Below are 17,335 nucleotides of genomic sequence, written 5' to 3' on the forward strand. Positions count from 1 at the left end.
CCAGTTTAATTCATGTGTATTTGTACAATTTGTATAAAAAAAAAGAAAAATAGGTACTTGCAGACATTAACATAAAGACCAAACAATATTTTCTATTTATTTAAAAAGCTTTAAACATACAGAAGCAAACCCCTAATTATAAATGCATCATTATGCATAGATTTTACTGTTTACACCATACTGCTGGCTGCTTTTATTTTTCATCCAGGAATCTATTTAAACTGCAAGAATTCTTAAACATTCCTCTGAGCTTCCTGGCCTCAGAACTGCTGTCTATCTTATCAAGTCATTGACCTCCAGCTGAAAACATTGCTCTAAAAAAAGTCAAATCTTTAATAAACAATTAAAAGTGCATTAACTGTAGAATTTTTTAATTTCATAAATGTTTAAACAAGTCTGTGAAAAACACCACCCTGTGAATTAGCTTTTTGCATTATTGATTGTAAAGTATCTTTTTAATAAGATTTTGATATTGCAAACTTTAGTCTTTTCTATTTTACTCCGTGCAAGTGCTTGTCGCACGGTGTGTAGTATTCCTGAAATACCCACTGCAGTACATTACACTATTTTACATTTTAACTGTGTATACAATGCTCTTGCTGCATATCCCTGTTCCTTCTTACAACAAAATAATTTAGCTCAATGAACAAAAGCCCACTTTCTAAAAGCTGTTATAGTTTGTCTTGTATTTTGCAGGAGACAAATGCCTATTTCATTCTAAACAAATTCAAAAGAACATAACAAACTTCCTGGTAGCTAAAAACTAGGGTTGGGTTTTGTGGTTTCTTTTTTTTTATTTTCTGTACACAGGTTTAGATAAAAAAAAGTGATGGCTATTCTGCTTAAGTGTCCTTGATAAGAGAATACTGCCTCTTACAACATCTATATCCAATTGTATCTATTACTTCAATGATCTCTAGCAAAAAAATAATAATCAATGAATGGTTTCATAAACAACAGGTGATTAAAGTAAAGGATTTATTATAATCTGCTTACAGTTGTTTGCAAAGACAGACATACGTTTTTGCATAAAGATATAAATTGCTTTTTAAAACTAATTTAGTGTGTTTAATTATATGAAGTTTCTGTGAATTATGAATTGTACCAAACCAAGATTAAAAGTAATAAGGTACAAAAATAGGAGCAAACAGACAACAATTTGGACTGGGACAGGCATTTAACAGTGAAGTGTAGAATATGGCTTTGCTATTTTAGTCAAGCAAAGTTACTCTGAGACAGAAAAGGAGGCAGTAACTTTGTTAATATAAAAAGCTGCTGCAGACTGTATTCACCCAGAACCTGCCATTGAAATCTTCTATTTTAGACTTTTAAAAAAAAAGTAAATTAAAAGATGGATGTATGACTGTGTCTTTACTGTAAACAACCAGTCTGCATGCTGTATATTTCACGTTGGAAGTTTGGCTTTCATATTGCTGTGCAGGTCAGTATTTAAAGATCTGCCTATGAATTAGACTTCCAAAATGCAAATAATATATGTATGTATATATTTATATATAAAAAACCTCTCTGAATACAGTCTTTACAGATTACCCATTGCATAAGGCAGGTGTCATTTAAAAAGACAAGTAGCGCTGACTGTCTTCAGTGCACCCACAGTGCACCTCAAAATTTGGGTTCAGAAAGGGTGTAGAATTCTTAATTCAACCACCATTGACAAGAAATGCTACATTCCGACCGGCCAAGGGACACACTATAGCTCAAAAATACCAGTGGCACCCAGAGAGAACACTACAGATTAGGACTCTGAAAAACTATTCTATTTAAACATGAGCATATGGTAGCAACAGTTGAGCCTCAGAAAAGTTCACCTGCCCTCTATTCTACTCCAAAATTTTGTAGTTGCTTATAAATTGTGAAATAGTGAAAATCACCTCAAAAATTCTTTTCCTTGCAGTCTTACTCTAGAGAAAACATTTTTGAGACAAAATCAGACCAACTGAGTTGAACTTGTAGTGTGAATGTTTGTCTTCTTGGATGTATCCCAATTATTACAAAAATGCTTACAAAATTACAGACACTTTTAGTTTATCACTAAAAATTCTACTCAGCTTATCTGCCCTTATCATCCCTCACCATCCCTCTCACCAATACAAATCTCTTTGATATACTTACTGTAATGATCTGCATGTTCCCCTCAGCATAACCAGAAATCGCTCTCCCCCAGCTGAAATAATAATCTGACCTTTTAAGATGTTTCAGATATCCAGTATTCAAAGGAAAAAAAACCCAAAACAAAACCAAACAATCTGGGAAACCTTAATAAAAAAAAGGATAACCATTCAACATGTTGCCCACACCCCCATTCCCCTGAGAGAGAAAGGGAACAGAGGGCAAGAACTCACTAGATCATTAAGATGGCAAAAGCTTTGGAGAGAGACCATAATTTGTCTTGTTAAATGAAACCTTGGTAATGTGGCAAACACAACAAGTGTAGTTTCCTACGGATATATGAAGCAGGAGTTCTAAGATGTGCTTAAGTCACATACGCTTGCAAGAGAGACAAAAGGGGAGGAAAATAGAGAGAAATAGAAAGGCTTAAAACACAACTGAAAAGGTTAAGCGTGGTTATTTACAACAGATACTGTAGGATGGTAAATTAGATATGATGCTAAAAAAGGCACAGCTTTCCCTTTCTTAAATACACTGTAAACGGTTCATTATGCATGCAGAACATTTCACTTTACAAAAAAATTACCTTGTTTGTTTAGACAAAGATAGTACTTAAATAGTCTCCAGCAAAATAGAGTTCTTTCAAAAATACTTTCCCGTTCATCCTATTAACCATTAAAGATTTTTTTGTCTCATTTACAAAAGTTCCTTACACCTTATTTCAGGTCCTTCACAATTTATACATACAGCAATGTACAGTACAGCAAAAGACTGCAAAAAATTATTTGTAAAGCCAGCACAATAGATACTATAAATTGATACCAGGGCATTTGTTTTTCACATCTTATCCTTTTGAATTAAATAGTAAATGGACACTTAACACAGTGTATATCATCTATGATGGGATAACATGGGATAACAAATGCCACAGGTGGGGATAACAGTATTCCACACCAAATGTTCTGTTATTACTTTACACGTTAGGGTTTGTGTGTGTGTATATATGTGTGTATATATATATAGTTTTTGTTTTTTGTTTTTTTTTTTGTTTTGTTTTTGTTTTTTTTTTTTTACAAGAAAAGAATATTAATGCCCCATATTGACTTTACGTTTTATGTGCAAACCAAGGGTAAGCTTTAAAAAGTTCTCATTAGTTCTCGAACCCTTTTAAAACAAGCAAACAATACCAGAAACTACATGGCATATTTAAAACTCCATCTGTTAAAATATCAAAATCAAAGAGTTATTGACTAGATATGGCTTTTCATCCAGAGGAACAGGAACATTTTCTAAGTGTTTTAGGGTTATGGGGTAATTTCCAAACATCTAGGTCTTGCCAAATCCGAGTCAACTGCTTTCCATTCCCCCAAACCCTTCATATGATTTTAAACTATTCAGAGACTGCTGAACAAGTGTAAAGAGCATGTTTAAAATATGGTTTCTTGGGTCCTTCATGGGTGTGGAATAACACAGGGAAACTTAAGGCAAAGTTCTTCCATTTAAGACATTTTCTATCACTTCCTGTGAAAGTACAGGGGCTTGGCATTCCCAGATTCCACCTTTGGTAGCTGGTCACTGATGATTTCCACCAGCATGGCTGGAAACTCTACTTTCAGTGCCTGAGACTCTCGGAAGGTGTAGAAGCAGAATTCCAATAAGTCACTAACAAGCTGAAATACAGAAAGAAACACTTCTTAGGAAAACCACCAAGATTTCTGCATGCAAACAACAGTTAACTGATAATTAATTATTTCCAAGAAATAACATCTTACTCTGACCTGACAGTCCATTTACAAGGGTTATAAAGCAAACAAAAAAATGCCAAAGGGCTACTTGACTCATTAAAAATCAGCAAACTAGGAAAACCCAAGAGACCACAGATTTGATTTTTCAGCCCAGTTGCACTTTTCCTTTCACTAATAGCAACTGGCCACCACAAAAATTACAGCTCTACAAAAATAAAGCCTTCTGCCCAGAGGGAAAAGAGCAGCCATAAACTATTGTATCTCTCAGCTTCAGCTGGATACACATTCATTAAATCAAATTATTTGGTTAACTTCAGTGCATTCTCCAGGGCCCCTGACCTACAACTGCCAGAGCAGCTGGTGTTTGCAGCTCAACAACATGACTGCTGCGTCACACGGTGGCATTTCAGGTTCTACAGTGACACCATCTACAGGTTTTTTGGTGGCTGTGACCTAAATGCATCTCCTAAGGCCTTACAGTATGTTGGGCCCTTCCCAATCTTTAAGAAATGTGAAGGAATGAAGCACATCCAGGTTTCAGTGAGTGTGTGAACTTCCATGCAGTTCACCAAATCACTGCGCTGCATGATTGAAGGAAAGAGCCTCTGCTGTTTAAAAATTCAAGTGTTAAACACAGCTTAATTTTGGCACCTTGTGCCCTTGCAAAGGACTTGAAGCACTTCTGCTTGTGTAGTTAATCAAACACAAGTTTGTCATTTCAATTCTTACCATGTAGAATTGCACTGCCATAAAGTCCCTGTTAAAGATAGAGCAAATAAAAGTGGACTTCTGGAAGGCAGAAAAGGAAATGAATAAAAAAATATGGGCAGCAACATTTCCATCCTGTAGCACCATACCTTATTGCTCATTTTGAGGACTTTCACAGCTGTTCTTGCTAACATGTAAGCAGTTTATGAACATCCCAGAGAAGTGCTGAGATCATCAAACACATGACTTGCTGCTATTGAGCACTACGTGAGTCTGTTTGCTGGGGCTTAGGTCACTGGCATGTCATGAAGCAAAATACTGATTAATTAAACAGATGCATGCTAAGTAAGTAGCATAGACATAATCTGGTTTTCAAGGGAACAAAAATGCTGATATTCAAAGGTTTAGTTTACCCATTAGGAGGAGGTTGTTACTGCATATACTGTGTGCCAAAAATACTCTAAACAGCCCAAAACCAAAGTGAAGGAAACTGTGTCTTGGTGTGATCGTTGCTCCCTCCTCCCTGTCTCCGGCATCAAACACCAGCCCTAAGCAAAGTAAGCCTTGCACCCCAGCACAGCCTTGACAATGACCCTGTGAATGTGCTCCTTTTCCTAAACTTCTTTCACATCACTGAATGTGCAAGGGGGTTGGGGTCACCTCTGTCCCACTGCCTTCTGTGCAGCTTGAGTGAATTCCTGCCTCATCACACCTGTGTGGAGCCTCTGGATTCAATGAGACAGGTCACAGGAAACCTAGACAGAAACTACTAATTCTGACTTCTTTGCAACCTTTTAGTAGTACCAAGTACACATATATGTCTGGTGAATATGCAGACAAGGGGAAATGAAAAATAACACTAATGAAGGAAACATAATCCATTCAATAAACAAGTCAGCAGTCCAGTGGGTGAAAACCAGGATGTGATCACGGATACGATCACAGCACAGCACACTATGAATCCTACCACAGAGGAGAAAGGTTAAGTTTGCACAACAGTTTAAAAGAAAATCCCTAGAACCTTCCTATCATGTCATACGTGGGTTTGAAGCCCTAAAGATAATGTATTTTCTATACCTATTTAGTCTGCTAAAACTTTTGTTCCTTTTTCTTAAGCTATCAGCTTTAACATACTTGACAATAACCATCCACGTGAAGAAAATGAGAGGACTGGGAAGCACCTGTGTCACACATGTGACCCCATGTGTCACCAGGAATCCAGGGTTGCAGTCAGGATCTTTTTAACTCCAGCCTTCAAAGCTGCATGGCTTTTTGGGATTGGGAAAGCATTAATTTAAAATAAAGAGGAACAAATGTGGCAGAACCGAAGGTCAGCTCAGAAGTACTAAAATGTAAACACTGTGCTAAGGTCAGACAGATAAAGCTGTGAGACCAAGAGCTGAGCCATGAGCACTGCTCTTTTCTGCACATGTGTTCCCATCCATTTGCAAAGGTACCACCTCCCTGCCAGCCCAGCAGCCTTGGCATGAGGATGCACTAAAAGGATGAAAAACTCAGGTCCCACAGGCAATGCTAATTTTGAAATTTAAGTCCTTGCCTCTGCATCCCAAACAATATTTGTCTGATATAGTTTGATTTGTAACAGGTAAATAATTTAGATGGTCTTTTGCTTTAAAAGAAGTTCCCTCTTCAGTAAGGATGTCAAAAAGTTTGTTTTCTCTTGGAACACGTGAGCTGTCTTTGCAGTGACTGAGGCACCGTAGGTGACAACCAAGGTAACACGAGCTATCCAGCACCTCTGAATGTGCCTTACAAATTTCTCAGATCAAATATACTCCTGGTTCTTCTTTAAAGCCTTGTAAAATCCCTGTGTTCTGAGAACTCCTGACTACACTCTACCTGACCACTTCTACCCTCTACTGCTGGTGGTTTATACTGGAAAAGCTGAGAGCTCCCCCAGTCCAGCAGTCTGACAGAACTCCAATTTAGCAGTGAGAGTGAAGGCACCACTGTTTCCACAAGCAGTGCAATGGTGACTAGGAACATCTTTGCTTCTACAGTCTCAATTATTTCAGCTACTAAAGCACACTTCTGAAGGGTTAGAGCTTGGCAGTGCAGTTAAGGCCACAACTAAAACAACTCCCAGTTCTCTCATCACTACCCTGCAGTGTGCTGCACTTCAAACATTATGAAGGCTACAGCAGTCTTAGCAATTGAGATTTTTACCTAATCAATTTTTGCATTTGTATGCTGTATTGAGCACCTCTGAGAAATAGGAGTATTAATCAAATGTAATTTTCTGTTATTAGGGTGGGGTTTCCATAAAATGGACTCTTTCACCCATACTGTTCTTCATAATTAAAACAAATGAATCCTTTAATGAAGTCCTGAAGTTAACACAGTTATAGTGACCTTCAAGCACTTGCCCCATTTTTACAGCAAAAAGAATTTATTTTAGTTTGGAAATCTCACCATGCCTTTGCATTTCCAGAAATGGTAAGAACTGTTGGATTTGCAAGGGTACACATTCCTGTGCTTAGCTTTCTCCAAATTCTCTCAGAATCTCTGAGTGTGGTATGAAAGCCCACAGTCACTTCTCTGTCAGGAGCATCTCTGTGATTAAGCCTACTGAGACAGCAATTAAGACAGCAGTAGGTAACAACACAATGCTGAGTAATTTCTTCCTATTATTAGCAACAGCTATTAATGTCAGAAGCTTCAGTGTTCTCCTACATTAAAAAAAAAGACACTCCAAAACCTCTCTCTGTCCCTTTCAGGAATGGGTCTCTGCCCACCCAGCTCTTTCCTACCCAGCAAAGAGACCTCGGTGAGTTTGGGACTACCATCACTTCCTGCTTTTTCCACTTCGCACAGTGGATACAAAACTCCTGCTCCAACAACCAGTAAGGCTAAGGAAAACCACTGCTAACCAGGTCTTGATTATTCCATTACCACTGTATTTGTTTTTGCTCCCAGTCCTATGAAAATTCCATTATGTAAATTGATTATTACTCTGAGGGCTCAGGAAAAAGTTATTTGCCGTGGGATGGGCTCACAGGCTGATTCTTGGAGGTCCATATGTCCTTTGGTTACCCACAGTAGCCAACTCCTAGCTGCCTAGGAAATCCAGAACTCTAACCCAAGAGTAAAACCTTCCACAAACACAGGGAACCCGGGGGAAGACCAAGGGATGGAGCCTCTGGTTATACCTATGCAGAGTATTTGCCTCATGCTAGTAAGGAGTAAAAGGTGGATAAAATCCATATGGATTAGGCACTAACAGTATCTGACAGAACAAACATGGACCCAGGTTCTGCCTGGACACGTGCATTTATCTGAGTGAGGAACTGCACTCATTGCTTCAGGTTTCCTTCATAACCATGTGCACACCCAAACCACAGCACCTGACACCTGGACGTGCCATGGAAGAGCCTGAGCTGAACTCATGTTCTGCGCCTGGAGGATGCACCCACAGCATCACACCTCAATGAAGCATCCTCATCCCTTGGCCAGCACAAATTTTGAGCCAAGTCTCCTTTGCTCTTCTTCCAACAGTAGCGGGGTTCTGCCCTTCCCCAACAAATACCTATTAACGTGAAGGAAAAGAGATCCAGCCATCACAAACTGAGCAAGATGACTCTCAGAGCAGCTTCTGTCTACATTAGGGAGCTGGGAATCAATTTCTCACTTGACAGATGCATATTAGCTGCTGCAACACACACCTAGCACACTCCCACATCACTGCTGCTCTGGGAGTAGAGGCTGGATCTATCCTCTGAATAAACAGAGAAAATGCTCATCCTGAGAAGCACTGGGACTGAAACGAGGCTCCAAACTGCTCATCGTTTGTGGGACACAACTTGGGCAGATCAGTAGCAGAAGTAAGTGTACCCAAAGGTGTTTGTGACAGCTGAGGGGCTCATCTGCAGCTTTGAATCTGCAGGATTAGGAACCTGCAGAGGCACATTTGCATCCAGCGCAGCATCCCTTGCAACCCTGCCCCTGGAGGATTCCACTGTCAGCTTTTTCAGAGAGTAAAATCCTGGCGCTCTCAGCCTATGGAAAGATCCACCTCAGCTATAAAGTATTCCCTTCAGGAACCATAAAAAATTAATTATTCAGCAGCATGAGCCTTAAAGAATTTATTTTTGTTTGGCAGAATATGTCAACAAGCAAATGACAGCACAGGGCGCTGCTTTGCCAAGACAAGGGGAAGGTTCACATTAGGGTTTAATGTCATGGCATCGAAACAAAAGCCCTCTTCACTCAAAGCCTGTTTAGTATCAGCCAGATTGAAACCAAATTCAGCTTTTGTTCTGCAAACTGCCTAACCATACACTACAGTCTCTATATGAAATGAGGCCTGCCATGCAAGATACATCCCTTCCTGCCAAAGCCACCAGGAGATGCTGAAGAGGATCCAAATGAAGTTTTTGATACCATGTGCAGCACATCTGTTTCTAATGTTCCTCAGGGCGTTTCTCAGGCACTTCACCTCCATTCAAGTGCTACATGTGTATCTCTCCCCAAAATGCCCATGGCCATTCACGGGCACAAGACCAAAACCTTTGGGTTCTAGGTAGAGAGGGGGGCTGTCCTTGCTACACTGTGGCTCTTCAGGAAATGATGCACGTGAGCTACACAATCCCTACAAGAAGGAAATACAGGATCATAGAATCATTAACATTAGAAAAAACCTTTTAAGATCATTGAGTCCAACTGTTAACCCAGCACTGCCATGTCCACCACCAACCCACATCCTGCTGCCTCAGCACCCATGGCTTCCACACTGCCCCAAGCAAATACAGAGCATTTAGTGCACAGCACAGTGATGCAGGCGACAGGGCTGGCTGCAGGCAGGCTCCTGAGGCCGAGCACAGGTGTGCACATGCACAAAACCCTGTTCATCTTGTCTGCCCAGGATGGGTTTCCATCTCTCATTTTTCAGGTGCTTTGAGGCTTTATGGATCATTAAATAAAGTTGCTGATGTTTTCAAATACTTAAGTGCCTGCCTGGCCTTCTTGAAAATTTCTTCTTTGCCTCAGCTCGGCACTTCTCTACCTGCACATATGTTCGCTGTGTGGATGAATGATTTAGCATACTAAGCAATGCAAAACCATCTTGTTTGGGTTTTTTTCTTCCTCATATAAGCCAAGCATACTGTAATTTGATATTTCCATGCACTGTATTTCATATATTCCTCAGACAAATGACTTAAAAATGAGGTTGGTGAAAGCAAGTCTGGAGGTGCAAAGGAACAGGGTTTTTTATTGCTTGCCCCTACACTCAGGTAAAATGAATTCCATGAGTGGTGAGATGCTGCTTCTGCTCAGATGGACAAGCTGGAGGAGGGCTGAACAAGCACAAATTCTGCACCAGCCCCTTCCGGCTTGCACTGCAAATGCCAATGCCGAGACTACAGCAGCATGTAAACATGGGGCCTTAGCCCCAGCTGGACTGCCCAGCACCAAATATATTCTGATCCTCTAAAGTTATAATGGAGTAAGTTAAAAATACATAGGTGACAGCTGAAAAAGCGTTCCTCCTAGACTAAGGAACCGAGCAGAAAATTTGCATTCACATCAACTGAATGGAGAAATTCTGCACTACCAGGCAGTGGGGAGAGAATATTAATTCTCACTTCTCATTAATATTATCACCACACTATATTTATTCTGATGGGTTTCAAAAACCAAATCGCAAAAAAGAAACAGTTTTAAAGAGAAAAAATAAACAAGTGCCCTTGTTGAACAAGTCTTCAGTATCTTCTCTGAAAGGAAGCACTGTTGTGGAGACAACTGGCCTTTCTAACAGAGATTGCTGACAATGGGACTTTCTTTAAAAAGTCCTTTGAAAGAAAGTGCTCTATTAAAACAAAAGTAATGCAAAAATAGCTTAATTAAAAATTAAATAAAATGCAAGAGCAGCTTGCTTCCTCTGGTTAGTTCAGCTCCCAATGGTTAATGCTGTGTTTTGGAAAATGTCTGTAGGACATGGGAGTGCTCTCAGTAAGCGCGAGCCTGTCATCCAGTCACCTTAACCACACAAACACTCCCATTTCAGCAACAAATCACAGATACTGCCTATCCTGAAGAGGATTAGAAAACTCCATAAATGCAGGGGTTTGTTATGCTGCCTCGAGGTTCAGATGTGAATTCTTGCAAATGATTTTATCACCCATCCCTTTTCTTTCCACTAAAACTTCCTTTGCTGGCACTGAGCAAGTGAAACCTGATCTCTGAAGAATGAGCTATTACTGCAGTACTAATAATACTCTCCCTGCCTCCCACTAAGATCTGCAATGTTTTAATGAACAACAGAACAATATTTGAAAAATAATTCCATATGTACATTCTGTAAACAGACCTCAGGCTCTTACACCAATTTGACCTGAAGTGCACTGTACTGTACTGTCTCTGCAAAATGAAATTTAAGTCGAGTACAAAGATGTGCATTTATATGCAGGTTCTGAAAGCAAGTGCTGTAGCTTCTTCATGCAGCAAAGATCCTTCCCTGCCCACCCAGGATGGAGTAGGACAGTTTTCTCCTTTGCTGCAGTTTGCCAGATTTTACTGGGAGGGTGATGAGCATGCTGGGAAGCCTCCTCTCATGTACCCAAACACGACTAAAGGTCACTCTGGCTGGCCCCAGGAGTCTCCCATCACTTGCTGCACCGTGGCACAGCTTCAGAGAGGATGGGTGCCAGCCTTGCTGGCCCAGGCAATGGGCTGGCCCCCAGGGAACGCTCAGGGGGCACTACGAAAACCCTCAGCTTGAGGAGACCTTAACAGCTGGGTCACTCACTTCCCCTGTGAGGGCTGCAGGCTCCCTCACAGAAAGTTAACAGAGATACACCCTGCTGCTGCAGAGGTCAATCTTTGTACTTACTATTACACTGGCTAGAACCAGGTCACTCCCAGCTAAACAGCTCAACATTATGGACACCCCTTCTGGAATCTACCACGCCTACCACAACCACTCTGTCACTCTGGCCAGAGGCATCAACAGCCCAGGTACTTTGAGACCAAACTTTTAGTTTCCTGTGTCATTCATCACATCTCACACCTGACACATGTAAAACACCTCGTGATGGAATAAGGAAGGGTGGCAGCAATAACCCAACACAGAATCTTCTATTTGAAAAGCTCAAATAAAGCTTCAAACACCCAGGATGGCTCCAAGGTCTCAATACATCTTTTAAAGTCATCATTATTACAAACCCAGCTGTAAAAGATCACCGAACTAATTCCATGTTTATTAGCACATTGGGCATGTTGGATGTGTAACACGCTGACCCTGCACCTTTCCCCTTAATGACTTCTACTTTCTTATTTTCTTTGTCCTTAAATTTATCTAACAACTTCTCTCAGATGTCCCTTTAAAAAGAATATTTTTTTGTCTCCCTCTCAGTTAACACAATTAAAGACTATTTGTTTACCTTAATGGCGAGATTTTTTGCTTAACTTTTCTGCACTCCCTGAGGAGTTATACTTACATCATGCATGGAGTCAAGAAGTTTAGTCAGTTGGTAGAATCTCTGCCAGCTTTGCCCAGAGTTACTTGGACATTTAGTTACCATCTTCTTTAGTTCTTTAATGTAATTTGCCCTCATTTCTTCAAATGCAGCTTGGCTTTTGAGACCATCCTTGGGAACTGTCATTGAAAAGACAGTCTTAAATTAGTATTAACTGCATTGCTTATTCTTCTGATGTGCACACTTAAACAGTTACACCAGTTAATGGATGAAGGAATTAAACCTTTAAGCAAAGTCCATAATTTTACAGACATTGGTGAGGGATCAACAACATCACACAGATTCTCAAGCGATTCAGGCATCCTCTCCAGATGTGTGATTGCAGAAGCTGTGGCAGAGGACAAGATAACATCTCAGAAATATGACACATGCTAACCTCATGTCCAAACTGCTTTCAATACAATCCAACCACATAAAAACCAGGCAGATGGATCAAGGGTATTTTGTTAGAAGTTGAAGAAGTGATTGATCATTCTTGAATGATTCCCCACACTTGGCAGAGGAGAAGAAGGTACAGAATCACAGCTGTTATCTGCAGAAATGCTAGACCAAGTGACACATTTTTATGCCATCAAGTAAGATCTAAAATTTCTTTGAATGTTAGCAAGCATCTGCATAGCATCCAGAACAAACAGAGCCATGATTCTGCATGGAACAGAAGACTGTTTTCCAAACAGGCATCCTGACCCAGTGCTTGACCACAACAGACAGTTGCAAGCATTTCCAGTGTCCTGTTGAAGTTTCCATCTGCCAGAGGGAGATGGAATCATGACCATGGAATTATCGTTTTTTAATGGGCTAAAAGTAGAGTTTTCTTACACTTTTTACTGTGACTGATATCAGCAAGGCTGATTACAAAAGCAAACACCCTGGTTTCTTTACAGACTGCAAATACCCTTGCACTCCTGCAGGTTCTGCCCCAAACAGGAATGGCTTATTAGAATCAGATCCCTATGAAAACTCCAAAGAGGTTATTAATAACATTACTCAAAATATTCTGATGTTTAATATCTGAATTGGTTGAACACTGCTTAACCATCAAATGTTTTTTTCCTCTGTATCTCTTAGTCATAGTCCACAGAAGGAAAATAAAATACTGGTCTGTACAGGAGTGAGTTTATTTCCTAAGCAAGCCAGAAAACTATGTCAGCATAAGCTAAATGGGAATTCTAAAAAGAGAAAGAAAAAAAAGGTGATCTTCCAATTTAGCCTATCCTGACTTAACATCTTGACAGAAACTGTCTTGCTCATCCATTCCCTTCTCTTCTAAATCCTCTCAACTGCCCTCTACCCCATTCAAATCACATCATAAGCATATAACAACTGCCCCAAATGGCTCCAGAGTAGAAGCTTTAAGAAAAAGCATCAGTATCTACCAGAGCAATTTAGCAATGGGAAACAAGGAGGAGCTGTACCACCACAGGAGCAGCAAGGACTTGAGGCCACCAAGTGCTGAAAGGGGGCAAAAGGAAGAATCTTTAGAAAAAGCCTAGGAGGGGACACACCAACCTGCCTGCTGCTTGGTAAATATTATATATTCATATTACACAATCATAATATAAATATCATATGTTCACTTAATTTTAAAATTCTAGATGTAAACTCTCTCAGTCAGCTGACAGATAAAAGAAACTGTCTGGAACAAATCTACAAATTCAGTTCAAGGTGAATGAACACAGAGGCACCAATCAAGGTAAGTAAAGCCATCAGAGCATGCTGTGGCCCTCACACAAAATGCACAGGCTTTACAGTTCCTTTAATATTTACAGGCCTGTATTCCTGCACGCTGCTTACAGACTGTTAGAGCCACTCCTTCTTTGTCTACTAGGATGTATTTTACTGTTCTGTCTGAAAATTATTATACTATCACCCCAGCCAGATTATTAAGGAAGAAAGAAAGACCACAAACAAAGACAACTCAAGCAAAACATGAAATTCTGGAGGTTTGCCCAGTGTTTCTGATTTTACTTATTAAATGCAGCAATACTGTTGGCAAGCTCCCAAAATCTATGGTCTGTGGAAAGCAAGAAAACAACTGAGTTGTAATGTGTGGTTTCTTCCACATGTAAATGGAGTGAAACTTCCTTGATGTGGTCGCCATGAAAGTTTCAGAATAACTTGTACTCTGCTGGTCACATGATTCAATAAAAGAATTTAAATGAAAACAAACCTGGTGTTTTCTGTCATAAGACTGTACCAAGGTACAATCACTCAAAACCAGGTTTGCTGCCCTTCACTTGACACTCTCTGGGTTTTATCACCACCTTCATTTGCATTTCGGTCTCCTTTTTCTCTCTCTAATGTAAATATCCTGATTCTCTCAAAACAAACTATTTTTAGCAGGTTTTCTAGTGACCATGGTGTGTGTTTCAAATGGACCCAGCCCCTTGAAGTTAATTGGCCACACTGATCTCACCTAACAGATTCTTGCAATAACTCATTAGCTTACACTCTCGAGAGGGTAGAATAATAAATACCTGGCTTAAAGACATTTTGCTGTGGTTTTAGAATGCCTTCAGGTTCTTTTTCTAAAGATTCTTCCCCTTTAGGGCTGATTAAAATGCTGCAGAGGCAGATCTCCAATCCAGACACTCTCACAAGAACATTTTGGGAGCCAAACCCTCCCTGAGCACATCCATGTCAAGTTGCTCCTGGAAACACCGGGAGTGACAACCTTCAAAAAAAGCCCATTTACCCCTCAGGGCAAGTCTGGAGCACGTCCCCTCCCCACTGTTCCAGGTTCACTGGCTGACCATCTCCAGCCCTTGGTGGAGTGGGACCTGGGGTCAGACTCTGCAGGCCAGGACACAAAAGGTTCCCCAAAGAGTGGTGTCTCTCCCCATCCCAGCAAGTTGGAACTGCTTCAGTTGGAAGGAGGGAGGGAGACAGTCGAGCCCAAAAGACACATAGCCCCAGGAGGGCTCTGTTAGAGGATCCAAATCTCTCTAGCCCTGACAGGAACTGCAGCCTCACATCCCCCCTCAAAGGCAGGTGCTTTAAGCACAGAGCTGGCTTGTCATGATGTCACCAAGTTGTTCCCCACAAAAAGGAGCAGGATTCCCCAGAATAACATCTGTTTACAGGTTTGCAGGCTGTTACTGATGGAAAAGTAATGCAGTTTGTGTAAAACTGCACTGGGACAGGAGGTTTTCAATATTTTCAGTAAGATAAGATCAAGAGATCTGCTAATTACTACACAGTGCTGTAACAAGCACCAAGATGTAATTTTGTTTCTTAAAACTCAGAGCATGATGCTCAAGAGAAAAATGAAGCACACCCTGACATTTATTAAACTTTCAGAAACCTGTAAAAGGGCTTTCCATTCTGAAGTCACTGGGCATTACAAAGTCACCTGCTCTGCAGTACAGGCAATGCACATCTTTTGATCCTGAAGGTCATGTTAAGTCAGCCAAACCCTGGTGGCTTTGAATGTCATGCAGGGATTTTTCCTCAATCCCCCACAGCTGTGGCTGGCATGTTCCTGGCATGTCTGTTGGTGTGGTTCCCCCTATGGGAAGGGGGGCCAAAGTCCTGTGCCTGGCCGCTCCTGTCCCTCCGATGCACATACCACACTCAAATTGCAAAGATACTTCCCATGCTAACTACAGATAAACCCCAAGGCTTTTCCTGCGGCCCAGCTGGAAACAGTTTGGCTCCTCTGTCAAGCTGGTTAAAATCACTGCATCTCTTTGTGAACTGGAGTATTGTCAAGCGTTCCTACATAACCACAGACCCAACCTACCTGTGCTTAAGAGCAGCAGCACTTTCATTATGGTGTACTCCTCGAAGCTGAGCTGCAGGCGGACGAACTGCAGGCTGATCTGGTGCATGCCCTGGCACAGCTCGAACATCGCCGACTGGCGCATCCGCTCCCTGCAGAGACAGGGGAACAACATCCACGGGGTAAATACAGGAGAGCACAGCCTGCAGGGGGATGCCCTGGGCATCACCCTGCTCCTACACAACCTGCAATGGATGCCTGAGTTCACCTCGCTAGCTGGCACACCACAGGAAAGGAACGGCTACAGATGTAATTTGATTCTATACACTGATGGCATTAATGAAGTGGCAAAAACTTTTTAAAACCTATTTGAATTGTCTGTGTTTGCTCAGCTCTGCCCTGGCTGATGGAAATGTGCCTGCTAGAGGCGTCAGAGCTGGTGCAACAGGGGAACCTACACCCACAGAATGCATGCTCTAAATGATACACTCCCCCCATCAGTTGACATCTCCAGTTCAAACACTGAAATATCCAAAAAGCATGTGGATTTTTCCCAGAATAGTAATCTAAAATAATCTAGAATAAAGGAGTATATAAAACAAGGAACTCAATCATTAACTCAGATTTCTGCCTGTTAAATCGTAAAATAATTAGGATACATGACTTGTATCCAGATAGCTTTTTTTTCTTTAAATATACTTTCATAATTTTAACTTCAGACCTTCTCTCTCTTCTCTGAGGTAATCCTAGGCTAACCTATCCTGCTCAAGTTTCAGGCAGAATTAGTTAGAGTTTTGCTAAGCTTCTGAAGTTTCCATCTCAAACCACAACTGCTACAGCAAACAGTCACCAAGAACTGCCTGTATCAGCAGAAGTTGTGATATAAATGTGTGCATGTATTTGCAGGTATGTAGACAAGGTCTTATAATTGTTCAGTGACCACTACTTCCCTTTTTTTAGTTGTTTAAAACCAATTGTCTGTATTTCTTCTAACATTTTTTCGCATAATTGGGGAATTGGGGGGAATTGGATGAAGTTCAGCTCATTATTTTAAGCAAGCGACTGCTTTTTCAAATATACAAATTGGCTGGTGAAAGAGAAGAATCATACTGTGTGCAAACAAAGACTGACATAATCTTCCTGGTGTTTTATTTCACTACTGCCAAAGCAATTTCATTGTCCTCCTTAATACTAATAAAGCAGGCTCCCCATTGTTAGATGGGCTCTGCACTTTTCCCCTGCTCCACCCTCTTTTCTTGAGACTAAGAACTTCCAGCTTCTTTTTTTTTTTTTAATTAAATTTAATAGTAGGAGTAATGCCAGATGTATTTGTTTTTATTATGCATCATGGACCGCTCCCAGGAGGCTCTGAGGGATACACACTGAAGTGAAAAGGCAAATGATTAATAAAGGACATTTGCATTTTAGAAAACTACATGTTAAAGTATATCTCAGAAGGCCAGAGACAGCAGCACTAGAAGTAAGAATGGTCTATGACATCCATCATTATTTTGCAGGACACCAAGGTTTGTTTC

At 40.7% G+C, this 17,335-nt stretch overlaps 1 protein-coding gene across 1 annotated transcript in view; it reads right to left on the reverse strand.

The window, feature by feature from the left end:
• NR3C2 (nuclear receptor subfamily 3 group C member 2) overlaps window positions 1-17,335 on the reverse strand; it is a 189,390-nt gene continuing 172,055 nt past the window's right edge. Inside the window, 3 exon segments of the mRNA XM_032110383.1 lie at window positions 1-3,800; window positions 12,041-12,198; window positions 15,822-15,952. Coding sequence (XP_031966274.1) covers window positions 3,645-3,800; window positions 12,041-12,198; window positions 15,822-15,952 — 445 coding nt within the window. The 3' untranslated portion in view covers window positions 1-3,644.

This window comes from Corvus moneduloides, chromosome 5 (assembly GCF_009650955.1).
Source record: "Corvus moneduloides isolate bCorMon1 chromosome 5, bCorMon1.pri, whole genome shotgun sequence".
NCBI classification, from domain to species: Eukaryota; Metazoa; Chordata; class Aves; order Passeriformes; family Corvidae; genus Corvus; species Corvus moneduloides.